Genomic DNA, 18,322 nt, shown 5'->3' on the forward strand with positions numbered 1-18,322 from the left:
AATCATATTGTTTTATTAAGCTTTTGAATTAAATAATTATTTTTTGTGAATGGAACATGCATTATTATTTGAAATTATTCTCTTCTAAGTAATTTTCAATACTTTTAAACACATTTTGCTTTTGTTGCTTTGATATAAAATACCAAACATAGAATGTAAAATAGTAAGACAAAGTTTTTTTTTCCTTAATGAAAAGATACTCTATAAGTAAACAATTTTTATTATTGCAGGTAAAACTTACTTCACATAAAAATGCCTGTTGCAGAATTTATAACATCCCTCCAAGCCAATCCTTATTTTGGTGCAGGATTTGGCCTAGTGGGAGTTGGTGCTGGAATTGCAGGGTTACGAAAAGCGTATCAAGTAGCTTTAGTATTGTTTCGAAGACACTTTATAATGACTTTGGAAGTACCTTGTAGAGATAAAAGTTATCAGTGGTTACTTCAGTGGATTTCACTAAATGCACAAAATTCTCAGCATATAAGTGTTGAAACAACATTTAGTCAACTGGAGACAGGAAAAATCTCTACAAAGTTTGATTTTGTTCCAAGTGTTGGAACACATTTTTTCAAGTAAGTGTTTTTATGATGATCAATTTACAAGATGTTTGTAATTGAAGTTTCAATAACTTATTTTCTGTAAGAATATATTTATGTACACTTTAAAAGACTTTTTTAGGGAAATTTATAAAACTGGCTGTGACGAAGAAGAGAATCAATCAGAGAGAAAATTATATCAAAAAAATTACCAGGTGAAAAACAACACTAGTTAATCCAATTATTAAAATTGAAATGGTTTATTTCATGACCAAAAACATTTTAAATGACAGAAGAAATCTTATGAAATGACATCTTAAGAATATTATTTGTTATAAATACTCATAATATAATTTCAATACTCTTTCTAAGAAACTCCCAAACCACCAGAAAACCCCAGGAGTTTATAAGGTTCCATTAAGAGACGAGAAGATTGGGAAGGTTCTAGTCTACATCAGTGCCACTAAAAGGTCATTAGAACAGAGGATGCAGGAACACAAATATTATATAAAGCATTCAAAAATCACCACTGCTCTATCTAGGTTTGCCTTGAAAGGCAAAATTAAATCATGCTCAGCTCATCAGATTTTCTACAAATTGGAACCACATCAGGCTTTTAGAGTCCATTCAAATATAAAGCCAGCCTTGGCTCCAATTGCATAAACTTAAGATGAAATACAACTGTCTAAAGCATGATATGTAACGTTGTTGTAACATGGATAGGTCAGACATGTCTCTAACTGGCCTTTTTGAATTTGAATGCTACGTGACTATTCTGTGGGTACCAAGGAGGGACAACGAGGTTTGACCTCTGTCTAATTTTCGCTATTGAGTCGGAGGAACTTGCCCACGAGTCAGAGATGGCTTATTTGTCGGTAGGGATTCCGTAGAGACAGGACTACTTTTCATCCGGTCGAGTGTAGGAGGGAAGATGGAGTCGTGGTAAGGCGATAAGCGAATATTCGAGCAAACAAGACACCATATAACAGGATAACAATGATTTAATGGAAAACAAAATATACGTTACAAAAATCTGACATAAAAGGGGTGACATATAAAAAGCTATATATCCCTACCACGCGAGGAGAGAGAGAGAAAGAGAGCTCACAGAAATAGGTTCCATACCTCTTAGACAATCAGTATTTCAAATATTCTGTCGGTCACAATGATCGATAATTCCTTTAAAGGGAAGGGTCGGTAGCACTTGAGGCACAAAAGTAAAATATTCCGTAGGCACAAAGGGTAAGATAGCAACTCGATCTAGATCGATGATTGACTCCCTGTGAGGGGGGGAAGTAAGCATCTTATATAGCTTTTTGCTGGGAAAGTTGGTCATGTGAATGTGCTTAGGCCATAGGTGTTCCCGGGATTGGAAACAATATGGCAAATTCGGGCGCTAACTATAAACTTAAGTTGCAAGATGATCTGTACTCAGCGTAAGAACAATGGATAGTTGACAGTTATACGGCCGGGGACGCATATTTTCTCGGCCAGGACCATTTTTAGCCAGGATGTTTATAATAGGAAAATTTTCAATTAAAAATAGGGAACAATGGGATGTTTAAGGGGATTTCCAGATCTCACAATTCTATTCAGTGTATTCCAATTAGAAACAAACTATTTCAACCTGAAGCTGGAATCAGGTGGATTCCAAAAACGTTTGTGATTTGTTTGGTCTTCCACATTTTACTAGATGCTGAAGAGGTTTTGTGATTAGATGTTAATACATTTCCAGTAATAGAGAAGCATGATTTGTACTATGGACATCTTAAATTTTGAATAAATCTGTTGAATCATCTTGGACTTTGATTAGCATTTTGCCACCTAAATTTACAACAAGAGAGAATAGCAAAACTAAGCTATTTACCACATGGCATGACTTACTGCAAACTATCAGGTGAATATAGAACTATCATGAAAATTAATCTGTTATGAAGTTATTGAAAAATACTTGAAATTCCATAAAAACTCGTAGAACCAGACTAAAAGTAAAACTCAGCAAAAACATCTAAATAAACGAAACTTTTGAAAGTTGTGGCATAAGAATACCAGAACCAGATTTGACAGTAGGACTCAATATTTGAATAAAGTGCACATTACACAAACTACAGCTGCAGGAAGTTTTGGATGAAGCTATGTCACCATGATAATAAACTAGGAAAACAAACATCATCATAGAAAAAGACTTCAAGCTTTACTTTGTGCCTTAAAGTTCCTTCACTAATATTGCTTAAAGGTTCAATAAAATCCAATCTATTGCAAGCAATGCTTGACACTCTTGCAGCAGATTTAATATCATTGTTATCAATACACTCCCTTTTTTGCACCTGTGTATAAATTTCAATGGCTTTGTGGTTCTGAGGTTTTGAATACTTTAAATTTTTTACATTATCCTTCCAACATACAGTTGTACATGAGGTATATAGACAACATTTTTACTACTTGGAAAGACAAGTCTAAAATAGAAGATTTCCTACAAGCATTTAGCAACAACTGTAGCTTAATCCTAGCTTTAGATCAGTCCAGTAATGCAAAAGTCTACTACTTAGACTTAGAAACTGAACTAATACATTAAAAAAATAACTACAAGAGAGTATTGCAAATCAACTTACCAAGCTGCTTTATACCATCTAACTCCAACGACTCCAGGAGATACAAAACTGCAGCCTTTAAGGCCCTTATAAACCGAGCATACACTTATTGCTCTCTCATGGTAGACACTAAACAAGAAATAAGACGAATTAGGGAAATTTCCTTCAAACATGGGTACAGTGCAAATTTTATTTCTAACCTAATTCAAGATATAAAAGCTAGATGAATAATAATGTAGAACAAAAACAGGATAGCCTTGAACTACAAACCTAAGTTACACAACTTGTACACAAAAACAGTGAGTCACATAAACAAAAAAATAGCCTATACACATTGCCCTACTATATTTAAACTGCTAACTAATAGTAGTAAGGATGAAATAAATCTACAAAGGGCTCCTGGAGTCTATAGAATACCATTAGTGAACACAAGATTTAACACTCACTTATATAAGCTCCATAGTTAGATCATTCACTAGCAGAATTAAAAAACATGCATATGATATCTAAAAAGGGAGGTACTATACATAACTGTATTGCAATTTGCCCAATTTGCAAGTGAGCCTGGGCTGTCCTGCTGAAGGCTATCTGCAGAAAAATGTGGCTTGAAGTTCTGTATATTTAGATAATGCATTCAATTGAGCTGTCTGAGTTCCAAGTACATTTTTCTATTTGAATATACAAGAATTTGCAGCACATTTAATTTTTATTAGTATACTATTTCCTTTTCTTTAAACTCTCATCTTTTAATCATTATGTACTTTGATGATGATGAAATTTATATAACATATATCTTATAGCTTATATTTATTAAATTTATCATTAGATGACAGCCTAACTGCTTTATATCTGATCATTAAATCGAAAACTGCCAGATTGGGCTGTAATAAGGTTCTATTACAGTCTGATTAATAATCTGGCAGTTTGTTTGGCACTAATAATTGAATTGTTTATCTATTTTTCAAAACTAAAGTTACTTATCTTTATGAATAAAGTTTGAACATTTCACAATAAAAAATTCTGGTGAAATTTTTGAAATATTGATTATTCTTTGTGATATTAATATGTGGTACGATCCAAAAGTTCGGGGAATGCAGTAATCTACGACAACAAAAGCATATATTTGAAGTTACAGCGTATGAAATGGATTCTACCAAACCACCTCTACGTGTTCAGGTTAATTTCATCCATGTCATGTGATTAAACTGCAAGCGCTGCTGTTTTTTTCCGGAGATAGTTACCTTTGTCCTGCAACGTAATCAAAGTGGAGTTTCAAGAACAACCTCCAACATTAAATTTTGTCAGCGTTTAGGTAAAACACTTACGGAGATTTTAAAATTGCTAAGAAAGGTGTACGGTGATTCTACGGTGAAAGGTCACGGTGAAGTCGAAATGTTGGAGGTTGTTCTTGAAACACCACTTTGATTACGTCGCAGGACAAAGGTAACTATCTCCGGAAAAAAACAACAGTGTTTGCGGTTTAATCACATGACATGGGTGAAATTAACCTGAACACGTAGAGGTGGTTTGGTAGAATCCATTTCATACGCTGTAACTTCAAATACATGCTTTTGTTGTCGTAGATTACTGCATTCCCTGAACTTTTGGATCGTACCACATATATATAAATGTATGTATATTATCAATAGGAATATTTAAAAGTTGATTTATTAACATATTTCTACATAATAAATAATTATTTTTTTTTTTTTTTTTTTTTTTATTAGGTATCGTAGCACATGGATAAGAGTAGAAAGAACCCGTGAACAACAAACTTTAGATTTACATATGGGTATACCTTGGGAGACAGTTACTTTAACTGCAATTGGAAAAAATAAAGGACTTTATTACAATATTTTAGATGAAGGTATGATATGTATCATTAGAAGAATTGTTTAATTATAATTTCAATTTTAGGCAAAAATGGAAATTTTTATGTTGTAGATACCGTATATCTCGACAAATAAGACAATAGTCGAATCCCAAAATCCGGGGTCGTCTTATAGGACAGATAAAAAAAAATTAGATTGAAATTTATATAAATTAAAACCATCATACAAAAATGGACAAACCATAATTATTTACTAGTGGAAACTAGGGTATGTGCACAAAATAGAATAGCCCATACAAGGTTTTTGTGAATAGTCAAGGTCATTACCTGAACGCCCAAAATCAGTGCAAATGTTTGCAACAATTGCAAGGCAGAGCTACTAGATGCAAGAAAATAAAATTTGTTCATTCGAAAAATTACGAATTGGACATAATTCCGTGTACACTAAACAGTATTATTATTCAGATGATGATTGCTGATGTAAACTAAATTTATAGGTCGTTGATAGTTTGGGGGTCGTCTTATAGGACAAATATATACCAAAACTATAAAACTTTGACAAAAATTTATACCGCGTCTTATCTGTCGCGATATACGGTATGTTAAAACAATTTTCAATCATTATTAAATATAGAAAACTTTTGAAGCATTTTATATATATATATATATATATATTGCCATCTTCATTATAATTTTATAATATTCTAACACAATGTCAGTTAAAAATAAAATTATAAATTGTCTAAGAAATTTTTAAAATTACATTGCAATAAGAAAGTTTCCAATTTTTGGATTGATGCCAAACCTAGTAATAAACTTTTTATGAACTGTCTCTATTCCTTTGTTAGTTACCAGACTGAATTAATCTATGCATTTTTAACAGTGGATAAGGCTTAAAGAATGCTGATGTAAAAGAAATGTTAAAGGTAAATTGATTGATTCATCTGTGTAAACTACAGTGGCTTTTTCCACACAATTTCATCAATAAGGCAGTGATTTTCCACTTATTTTTCATACATAATTGCACTGCAGATAATAGACTGTTTCTCAAATTTGGCAATTCTGAAAAACCCTGTAATGTGTCTTCTCTGCAAGTACAAACTTCATCATCATACATATTTTAGGTTACAAGATATTGTTTTGTTTACAGAACAATGTCTTTTACCCTTTTTTCCATAGGGAGCCTTTCAAACTTTGTGATAGCATGGACTAATGTAAAACAAGTTCAATGTATATAGATGAGAGGGCTTGAGGTATTTCTCAGGAACAGAAAGTGATTTTCCTGTATTTTTTGGGCACAAAATAAAGTCACGAAAACATTTAAATTTTTGAATATCGTGGTGTCCCAAGCTAGCATATGGAGACAAAAATTCAAGATCGTCTTTGCAGACCTCTATGTCATTACATCCTGCATAGCTGACAAACATCCATGATGTCATGACTACCTCTTGCAGCTATTGTATGAGACCTCCATGACATCATTAAAAATGACATCAGGTCATCAAAAAATAATAGCTGTTTGAAAAACCATTACCTTATGCATGTGATTGCATGACAATAATGAAAAATTGCATGCAGTCACATGCATAAGGCTGTGATTTTCCACAGCCCTTGGAATTGCTGATGGAGTCCGTGGGAAATAAAAATTAATTTGGGGGTGTGTAGACAACGCCAAAGGGTCTACAAAAGGTTTAATAAAAAGTAAAATGATTGTGATCCATTTTCATTATTATGAAAGTTAAAAATAAATAGTAATAAATAAATTGATAGTCATTTTTACATCTTGATGTAAATATTTGTTCTATGATAAAAGTTATTGCTGGAACGAAAGTACGAATTGTGGGTGTTTTTGATTTTATCATCAAATCTCAGGTTATTTATTCAAAAAAATTGTTATATAAAAATTCTCACATTATCAAAAACAATATTAAAAATAGAAAACAAACCTGTTGTGTTTTACTTAAAATTTACACATCGATTAAGTACTTAATAGTTATTTTTATGTTGTAAATGTAATTTTTAATTTTAATTATATTAAATTTAAATATAGAACAAATTACTTTTTAATTAAAATATATAGTTTATTTTATTTAATTTTATTATTTATTTTATTTTATAATCATCTATAGTTTTTAATTAATATATGAATCATTTTATAATTCTATTAAAACTATTTAATGACTAAAAATATATAAATAATTCATTTTATTTTCATCAAAAATATGTTTTTCTATAAAAATCCAATAAATAAAATAAAAAATCTTATTAATTTTATATATTTGTAATGTAATTTATAACCCAATTAGAAATAAATTATATATATTTTTTTCCACTATATTATACCAGTTTATCAGAAACAGACAAGCTTTAGCTAGTAATTTCAATAAATATTACTTTAATTATCAAAATGTTTTATTTACATTTTATTTTTACATTATCATTCTTACAACATAAGAATAATAATAATTCAAACTGAGCACAAAATTGTTGTAAAGAATTTCAGGCAAATGGCTAAAATAGACTTTTTTAATTACTGGATTGAATATGTATTTTGAATGTTTTCATCCTTAATCAGTTAGTTTTTTTACAAATATCTGGTAAGTTGGCAAGTTTGTTATAGCCTTTGGATAATTACATGCATTTGGATATACGCTAGAAGTATAAAATTTAAGTATAATTGATTAAAAAAGGGAGTTGTTTCTTATCTTTGGATACTTGCATTTCTCTTTCATGAAGTTTGAAACCATTTAGTAATAGATGCACTCATCACTAATATGTCTGTAATTAATAAAGTCTATTTTAACCATTTGTCTGAAGTCCCTATGTGAAAGCAATTTTGTACTTAATTTCAATTACTAACAAAAAACAGAAAGTTACTAAGACTAGTAATAGTTTTAAAAGCAACCTTATGAAAAGTCAAAAGATGTTATAATACATATACAGCAGAGCATCGATCATCCGAATACCAATCAACCGAAACATTGGTTAACCAAAAGCATGCCAGTCGGCAAATTCAAATTTTCGTTAGTGCTGTGGTGTTGCAGCACTCTCCCCCTCCCTGCCAACCTAAACTATAGTCCTAGTTTAATGTACTACATTATGTAACATATGTATTTGTAAGATAAGATGTGTGATACAAAATATATACAGTACAGTTTTGTATTTAACACATTATTTCAGATAATTGATGCTCTACTGTATAAACATCAAAGCCCAATTCGTAAAACCATACCAACTGTTATTTTCCGGTGTTTATAATTTTAATTACTAATTAATTTGTCTCAGAGGGAGGCACTAGGCACATATCATATTAACCAATAATGGTTATATTGTAGTTAAATATACCTGGAAGTAGAGATCGGACCAGAGGTCTGGGTAGCATAATTGGCAATGCATCCACACAGCAAGCAGGAGTTGCAGGTTCAAGTCCCACTCTGGGCTGATTCTTTTCTTCCAGAATATTTTAAAATTAATTAAATTTTATTTATTAACTTTAATATGAGATGGCATCTAATGCCTCCCTCTAGGACAAATTAATTAGTAATTGAAATCGCCAGACAATAGTCCGATCTTATATGACAGTTAGGCTAGGCCTCCCACTTGCGATTTCTAGTTCCATGATTTTTAAGTCACAAAAATAAAACTCATTGTTTCCAATACAAGTGCATACACTTGCGACTAAACAATCACAGCTATTAAAAAATTGCAACTGGTCCTATTTTTGCTGCAACCCAACTGTCGTTCTACCCAGTGATTCACACAGACAGGCATGGACATGCACCCCCTTGCAATGGTTGCAGTTTGAGTCTGGTGGTATGAACTTTCTCCATGTTGTGTCATTATATGTTATTGATGGACCAGTTATTCCCAACAATTCGTCAAAACTACATTTTGTCATTCAGTAATACTGGAAAAACCTTGCATTGTGCTCACATAAATCTTCAAATAACTTGTAAAACTGCCCTTCCAATAATCTTTGACTTGCTATTGGATGTACCCAATAATGATGCTTCTGCCGTTTACTTCTCACCCGAAGCAAAAGTGATCACACAAGTAGTTTCAATGACATCCATTGGAAAACTGTTCTAATTCAACATTATATCTATCACAGTGTGTGCACCTTGTAGGTTTTCTGCAGCAGCGATTTATTGGTCGCCATGACTAGAAATTGCAAGTGGAGGCCTAGCCTTAGTGTGGCTTTATAGGTAATGAATTGCACTTACACTAGAACTTAAATATCTTTAAAATAATAAATGAGACAAATTGAAATTTGTGTTTAGAAATTTGAATATATTTGTCTTTCAAAGTTAGAAGTGATAACCTGATTACTGGTATTTGCATGATCTAGAACTAATTTAACCTGATTTATAAATACTTATTATTCAAAAGACATCTGTCATTCTATATCATTTACTTAAATTTATGTTAAATTTTTAAAGTAAAATGTAATATATTAATAACAATTGTTTAACTTTGTAATTCATGATTACATAAAAGTTAATGATAAAGTTTACATGAACATAGCTGTTATTACATTATTATTTTTTAGTAATTTAAAATGATAATTAATAAATAAATAAAGTGTTATTTGTGTATTTAAATTATATATTATTTAAGTAAAATTTTCAAATAAATTCAGCAATTACTTTAATGTGAAGCTAGGAAATTAGCAATAAAAAGAGAAGAAGGAAAGACAATTGTCTATACAGCTGCCGGATCTGAATGGAGACAGTTTGGACATCCTCGTAAACGTCGCCCACTGTCTTCAGTTATTTTAGACAAAGGAATAAGTGAAAGAATATTTGAAGATGTTAAAGAATTCATTGGAAATCCCCAATGGTATACAGAAAGAGGTTTGTAATTAATTGATTTTTACATTTTTAAATTAACATTAATTTTTATAATTAAAGAATGTGATTTTATAAAGTAGAAATACATGCAAAAATAAGTGAGAAGTCTTATTTTTTTGAACATTAATGTTTTTGGAGATTCTGTATTTTCCATGTTCAGATAGCCTAAATATTTTTTTTTTAAAGTTATACAAAGTTAAAAATATTTTACTTGCTTTTTGCACTAATCTATTATATAAATCTATACAACTACTTTTTTAAGAATTTTAAATTGTTTCAATCTTGTTTAATTACTTGCAGGAATACCATATAGAAGAGGTTATCTGTTATATGGACCACCAGGTTGTGGCAAAAGTAGTTTCATGTGAGTTTAAAAAAATGCAGCAATTGTTATTCTAATTGGATAATAAAATCTGAAAATTATATTAAAGAATTAGATGTTGATTTACGATTATACAGTCATACCTCGGTTTTCGTCGATAATCCGTCTGAAAACAATTGGTGAAATCCAAAACTGACAAAAACCGAGGTAATTATTTCCATATGAATCAATGTAAATCCAATTAATTTGTTCTAGACACTCCAAAATACATACCAAAAACACATTTTATAGAGCATATCTTCCTCATACACACCAGGGTGTATACTAGATAATTACAACTTACTTGAGTCTGTGACCAGTGTGAAAATAATCAATTCAAATTAACAAACGTTTTCCGGACGCCTTCCGTGTCCTTCTTCAGGTTAAAACTGCTGGATTCTATTTTTTATTTATACAACACTGTTCCGAACTTTTACAACTCAGAACAACATGGAACACCCAGGTGTTCTGTGTTGTAAAGTTCGGAACGGTGTTGTATAAATAAAAAATAGAATCCAGCAGTTTTAACCTGAAGAAGGACACGGAAGGCGTCCGGAAAACGTTTGTTAATTTGAATTGATCATTTTCACACCAGTCACAGGCTCAAGTAAGTTGTAATTATCTAGTTCACATTTTATAGAGCATTAATATAGCATTAAATACTAAAAGCAATAAGAAATTAACATAAAAGACTAATTAGCATTAAGATGAAAGCAATGGAATTGTTCGGCTAGACATGAGGGGTAATATCTTGTCTTGTAGAAGCTACTTGGACACGAGCTTCTAGCCTATATCACCCCATGGTAAAGTGTGATGTAATTGTCATGTAATAGTAGTTGTATGCGTTTATGATGGTCGTATTGAGGGGAATAATGCCTTCTGGGAAATCCGTTTAAGGGTAACTGTCCCCTATTCAGGCATTACCGACGTGGAGAAAACCCATTAAACTTTACGTGGCCAGCCCACCCTGGTGAAGCACGAACCCACGACTGAACTCCCAGTGTTTAGGGAACGGAACCATTGGCCAATGGTGGACTGTTGCAAGGTAATGTTCACACAACGAGAAATAATGCCACACTGCACTGGAAAATGTGTGGGTCACCCTTGTTTTCACAAAATTAGCAGCGGGGTCACTTGAACACGCCGATGAAATCTGAGGCAATCAACAAAAACTGAGACAAATTTTTCATGAAAAAATCAACAAAAACCAAAACCAACGATAACCAAAGTTGGCGAAAACTGAGGTATTACTGTAATTTGATAGTTTTTAATATGACACATGTTATATTAAAAATTTGTCTGTCATTGAAATTTCCATAAATATAAGAAGATAGATTATTAAAAGATGATAAATAATTTTTTATACTTATAGATTAATGAAATATTTTTCTTTGAATGAAATTAAATCTGCTATTTTAATTGTGTTCTAATTTTTGATGAAATAATCTTAGACTAATATTAAAATAAAATTTTAGAATACTAGCTATGTGTATCCAGCATTGCTTGGTCTTTTGAAGGGAGGATTGATCAGGTTGATGAGCTGATGATAAATATATGTATTAAATGTATATATATTGAGTATTTACAATAATGAAATTGCAAAACAAAAAAGTGCTGGGACTTAAATTAAGAGAGAGTGGGTTTTAGTGGTAGTTTTGATGGTGGACCCAATAGTATTTTTTGTAGTGTGTCAAAGAATATTCTTACCAAATCTGGTGTGGATACATTAAACAGTATAGAAGTCTTTACCTAATATACATACAAACAACATATTTTGACTGTTATACAGATTTATAAATTTAATTTTATGAGAATTTGAAAATTTAAAAATTAAAATGCATAATATTTTATCTGTGATTTTGAAATATAAAAATTTTTTCAATATAAACACATTTTAATTTATTTATTTTATTTCTTTTAATAAATCATTTTATGATTTAGTACAGCATTGGCAGGAGAACTTGAATACAGCATATGTGTACTTAATTTGAGTGAAAGAGGACTTTCTGATGACAGACTCAATCATTTAATGAATATAGCTCCTCAGCAATCTCTTATTCTGCTTGAGGATATAGATGCTGCTTTTATTAGTCGTGAAGAATCAAGTAAAGGTAAAAAATGAATTATTTTTTTTTTACATAAAGTTATTAAAAATACATCAGTTCAAAATAGTTTTGTATATTTAAGTTTGGTAATCTTCAGCAATAAAGCCTGTTGAAAAACATAAACACGAGTACAGAATTAATAAATCTAGCAAAAATGTACTAAACAAATTCTGCTGTCAATCTGACAGCAGAATTAAATTAAAGAATTAAAACCTTACCAAAATTTAGTGCAAAATTTTATTGCTATCAGATCTAATTAGAAATTTAACAAAACTTTATCCTGTTATGTTTAGATTTATATATTATAATAAATTTATGTACTATTTATACACAATATGTTGTATTTTGGAAATATAATATGTATATGTATGTATATAAAATATATATATATATCAATTAATTAACTCCCTTAGTTAAGCAAAAAAGAAAAAAATAATATATATGTTTAGAATAATTAATGTTTATAATCAACTCACAGCAACCTTTGATTATCCAGTAATATATTTAATTGAAACAAATGGTCGAAAACGTTTGTTTCAATTAAATATATTACTGGATAATCAAAGGTTGCTGTGAGTTGATTGTATTAAGTTACCAGTACAAGAGGGATTAACCTTTATGCAAGCTAAAATGTTTATTTAAATTTAAATTTTAAAAGGAATTTTAAAAAAGAATGTATATTATTTTATCCACAATCTCTACTTTTTGTTTTGTGAAGTTAATCAATTTTGGCAAATGAGTTGTTTATACAAATCTCTATTATAATCATTGTATAAATATGAATTTTAAATTCTTGCATATAGTGTGAGATGCTATATGCAAGAACATAAATGTCTTAGGGTATATTGTATGGAGCAGCATCCAATAACCATGGGCATGAACGTGCTACCAAGCAGAGTGGACAAACCAATACAAGTGTATGTAAAGTCTGGGGTAACCATGTTAAGCATGCAGCAACTGCTAGATGACACTTCTACACATGCGTGCAGGAAGCAGCTACCAAGAAAGTTTTAATTGCCACTTCCACTGCTCACACTTCAAAAGAAGAAGATGAGATGGGTTGTCTTTTATTACATGATATATATGGAGTACGTTCATAAAGTCAAACAAGTTAAACGTGTTAGTAACGAATTGGTCAAAAAGTAGTAGTCTCACTCAGTGTGCATGCTCTGTGGTGATTACGTTTCAAACGAAACTCTAACAAAGTTCACAAAGGAAAGAATTAGTGTACATTGTTAAGAAAATGACACCCAATGATATCGATGTTTCTAAATCTACTCAAGTAAATTGTGAATTAAAAGATGAAATGATAGAAATAACTGTCCACCCGAAGCAATCTAAGAAAAATATTTTGGATAATGCTGCATTAGCAACATTCATATCTTCAATTTTAGAAACAGCCATTTAGTTATAAACAAGTTGGTCGAAAAGTCTAACAAAATAAAAATAACAATGACGTCATTCTCGTTTGACTACAAATGTACCCATGGTCAAATTCATTGAACTCATGACATTTCTTATAGTGTTTGTCTTTTGCTTACAAGAAGTTTTGGTAATATAATGTAGAAAACTGTTTTCCATGGCATTCATCAAACATTTGAAGTTGTCTTGCCATGATTTTGTGAACAACACATGTCCACTTTGGACAGAGGTCACTCACAAGCTGAAAGCACTTACAAAGATATTTTTTGCCCATTCTTTCTGGACACTGACACATAGGACATACCCTTAAATACGCATCTTTGTTAACAAGATACTTTAAAATATTGCAACAAAATGGTGCCATATTAGACTAGAACATAAATTGTTGATATGGAAAATCATCATTATTTCAAAATTTAAGGGACAAAATAATCACAACTTCAAATTATCCAAGATTTACATATTTCTGTACAGTATGCCAAATGCCATGTTACTGATGTAATTTATTAAGCAAACAGAATACAGCTATATATATAGAACACTACTTTCGTTAATTAATAACTAAATAATATAAATAAACTATAGATAAACAACACATGTCTGGTGAGAACATCACAGGCTGCCAGATAGGTTCTATAAAACATAAAGCAGAATTGTCCCCAAATTCTTTATAAATTAGTCCAAAAAATAGGTTGCCCAAATCTAGTAGCATAGAGCCCTATAAATATCTCAATTTGCTACTTGTAGTTCTATCTTGAAATCCTGAAACTCAGTCACATTTTATGAGATAAGAGAAAGGGTAGTCGATGGGTAAGATGACACCAGAAAATGTGTTACTGTAAAAGCAAAGACATGTTAACCAGGTTAGAGTTGTTCATGATCTATTATTCTTTTTGTCGATTTTTCCGTCCGATGGCGAGATTATTATTAATCTCTTATTCTAATAATCTATTATTCTCTTATAGTATGGAGGCATATAAACTTTGATATAAACATACAAGTTAACATAAATATATTACAGTTTGGACAGAATTTTCACATTACATTTCAAAGTAGCTTTATTTCAAACTAACCAAATTTCTTAACATGTAAATCTCATCCAGGACAAATAAGTTAATAGTTATAAACGAACAGGATTTTGAACTATCCAAGTTTGAATTAATGAGGATTTTATGTATTGAATTTGGTTACATTCCATTGATAAATGTTATAGTGTACAAGAACTTAAATCTGCTTTAAGATTATAAATATAAATTTACTCAAGTTAATACAGTACAGTTACAAGATAAAGTTTAGATAATTATTGAATTTTTTTTAAAAACGTATTTATTAGAAATAGTTAGCTAAGTGATTTTCAGGAATCGCAACCTATTGGAGGAAATATCGATAAGCTGCATATATGTATATTATAAATGGTACAAGTTAACAGTTTTGTATAATGTCCATGTAGATGTAGTCTGTAAATGTTCTTATGAAATCTGTTAAATAACCATAATATGCCTATTTCATTTAGTTTTGTATTTAAAAAGGTTTTCTGAGAGTCAGTGGTACTTGCCTGACTCTTTAAATACCATTTATTTATTTATTTAGTTTTAAACATTATCTCTCAAGTTTATAGTTAGTAAATGTGTAAGTGCTTCCTGCACTATATAGTGGGACAGTAACAAGTATAGCAGTTCATGACATCGCAAGTGTATTTCTTTCCAGTAAATTTTTCATTTAATCATGTGGTATAGATATAATCAGTGTTATAAATATTAGCATATTAATATTTATTGGATATTAAAATCAATTAATCAAAGCATTTTTCATACAATCAATAATAATTTATTTTAATCATATTTAATTTAGTTTATACTTTTTTAGTCAATATAGCATATGAAGGATTGAGTCACGTAACACTCAGTGGTTTGCTAAACATGTTAGATGGAGTTGCTTCATCTGAAGCAAGAATAGTATGCATGACAACAAATTTTATTGACAGGTGAGTATAGGATAAATTACTTTTTCTTTAAATAACTGAAAAATTAAATTTTAAACCTCTTATACATAGACTTGATCCTGCATTGATACGACCTGGCCGCGTGGACGTCAAAGAATACATTGGGTTTGCATCGGCTCATCAGTTACGGTTAATGTTTGAGAGATTTTATCCATACGAGAGTAAAGAAAGTGCTGATAAATTTGTTTCAACAGCATTACAGATTAATAAAGACATTAGCATGGCCATGGTACAGGGATTTTTTATGTTTTATAAAAATGATCCTAAAGATGTAATCAGTAATATTGAAAAGATGTGGACTTTATGACACTGAAGAAAAATTATTCAAATTAAAAGTTAATATAAATTGTAAATAAAGCTGCATATTGTAATGCATCACAAGAACTATGATTTTTATAAAAATTTTATAGTTACATACAGTGTGGGCCAAAAGTAAATTTTTAGAATAAATTAAAATAAAAATATTTAAAATACATAAAATATTTCATAAATATAAAAATAGGAAAATATTTGCATTTAATAGACATTTAAAAGTAAAAAATCTTTAATATTTGCCAATTTACATTGACTATTAAGTTCTAGAAATGTAGTCCAAAAGCATTAGAACTTGATGATTGATGTAAGTCTGAAAGCATACTTGTTTTTCAAACTCCATTAAAGGAAATATTTTTCTGTTTTTAAAGGTATTTAAACACTATTTACTTAAAAATTAAAATAACTAAATTCTTTAATGTTTTTTTATTTCTTTTTCTGATACTTATTACAATACTTTTTAACTAAATTGAGCTTGTCTACATAGCTGCCGTCGATGGGCTCACAGTCCATGGCAACGATGTACTGTGAGCCCATCGACAGTGGCTACGTAGACAAGCTACATTCTCGAATATCAAGAGTCACATGCACTTCTTTTGCCATGAAATGGGGATTTAACAACTGAATTGAGTTTTAAAATTATTTTAATTTATCATAAAATTTTGCCTTGACAATTCTATAAATTAGTCCTACCATAAATAGGAAGTCTTGCAATTATTATGTTTCATCAGGGTCACATTCTATGTGGTTAAATGTGTAAATATTTTCTCTCAAGGTGCTTTTGGCTCACTCTGTATTTATAACTTAAGATACTTATAATAATACTGAATTAGGTAGTGCATCATTCCATTATAATCATCAAATGCAGTTTTTAAGGATGTAAATTAAACTTTTTTCTTACATAATATTGTAAAAAATGAAAATTAAATAAACAGATATTTTGCAAAAGCCATCTTCTATTCACTGCATTAACTTTATTACATAAGTTTCTAAGGAATTAAATAGGAATAAAAAAGATGAGTCCCCTTGATAAGCTTATTTATATTACAAATATAATATATATATAAAGGATGTACCCATTGACAGTGATTGGACTACTTTTTCTAAAGTGATTTCCAGGCTTTGCCATCTAATGCAGTGTCAATCAGAACTGGCCATTGAAGTCATGCAATTCGACACCCTATGATTTTTCCTGTGGGGTTTGTCAAATCTCTTATCAGTGCCAACAACCCACAAAACAATTTCTTACCTTGATAGATAGTGGATACATTATTGGTGGAATTATGCAACAGTATCATAAGCAATTTTGTGAAAAGTGTATGTCTATGCTGCCAGGCTGGTGGGAAACATTTGGTGGAAACTGTCTTCTACACACAAAAATTACTTAGTAGTAGAACCCAATAAATTTCTTTTTGGATTCTTCTATTAAGTAGGACCCGAAAAAGTTTATTTTAAAGTCTTATGTACAGTACATTAACATATACTTATATCGTAACTAGATCACTAAAAATCTCAATATTGTAATTGGCAAATACACGAACGACTGCCGTAAATGATCAGGCTAAATTTTGGATATATGATACCGAAGGTCCGCTTTCCTCTTCCAGCATATATAAGTCTAACAAGTAAGATAACCGTTGACGGTTATTATCGGGGTAGTGTAATTGGCAACGCGTCCGAACGGTAACCGGGACTTGTGGGTTCGAGTCCCGCTTCGAGCCAATTCTTTTCTTCCAGTTTAATCTAAATTAATTAATTAAATATTATAATTATTAATTTTAATAAGAGGTAGTGCCTAATGCCTAACTATAGTGCCAATTTTATTTCTAATCTATAATCATATATCCAAAATTTAACCCGACCATTTACGGCAGTTGTTGGTGCATTTGCTTATGATATTGGGTTTCATTTGACGTGTATATTTGACGGTAATTGGCGTCAGGAAGGAGCATAAAGCCTTAAGACGATTGCCTAATTTGACTACTACATAACTTATCCACTCCAATACTTAGGTATCATGTAACTTCCTAATTAACATTAGAATTGTAATGCTGGCACCAACTAGGAGCCATGTTGGAAGAAGCAGATCATAGTAAGTATTGTTTACTTTATGCTATGTTGTTACTGTTAGCATGATGAAATCTTGTTCAGCTCTGAACTGTTATCTTTCAGACCTCTGAAAACATAAATAAAAAAGATTATAAAGCTCCAAGGATTAATTTACTTATTCAAATAATTATGACCATGCAAAAAATTTTGGGTTGGTTTAAAGTCTCTATCCTTTCTCAATATTCCAACCAGGAGTCTGCAGA

General features: G+C 30.6%; 1 protein-coding gene across 1 annotated transcript; it reads left to right on the forward strand.

Annotated features, from left to right (window-relative positions):
- The first annotated feature begins 234 nt into the window (after positions 1-234).
- Bcs1 (Bcs1 chaperone) lies at positions 235-16,456 on the forward strand. The gene is made up of 7 exons (XM_067287025.1): positions 235-572; positions 4,855-4,994; positions 9,617-9,811; positions 10,109-10,172; positions 12,111-12,280; positions 15,563-15,680; positions 15,750-16,456. Exons 1-7 carry the CDS (start codon positions 253-255, stop codon positions 16,003-16,005), a joined length of 1,263 nt encoding a protein of 420 aa, XP_067143126.1. The 5' UTR covers positions 235-252; the 3' UTR covers positions 16,006-16,456.
- The last annotated feature ends 1,866 nt before the right edge of the window (positions 16,457-18,322 follow it).

The sequence above is a fragment of the Centruroides vittatus genome, unplaced genomic scaffold (genome assembly GCF_030686945.1).
Source record: "Centruroides vittatus isolate TY-2023 unplaced genomic scaffold, ASM3068694v2 contig_1276, whole genome shotgun sequence".
Lineage (NCBI taxonomy): Eukaryota > Metazoa > Arthropoda > Arachnida > Scorpiones > Buthidae > Centruroides > Centruroides vittatus.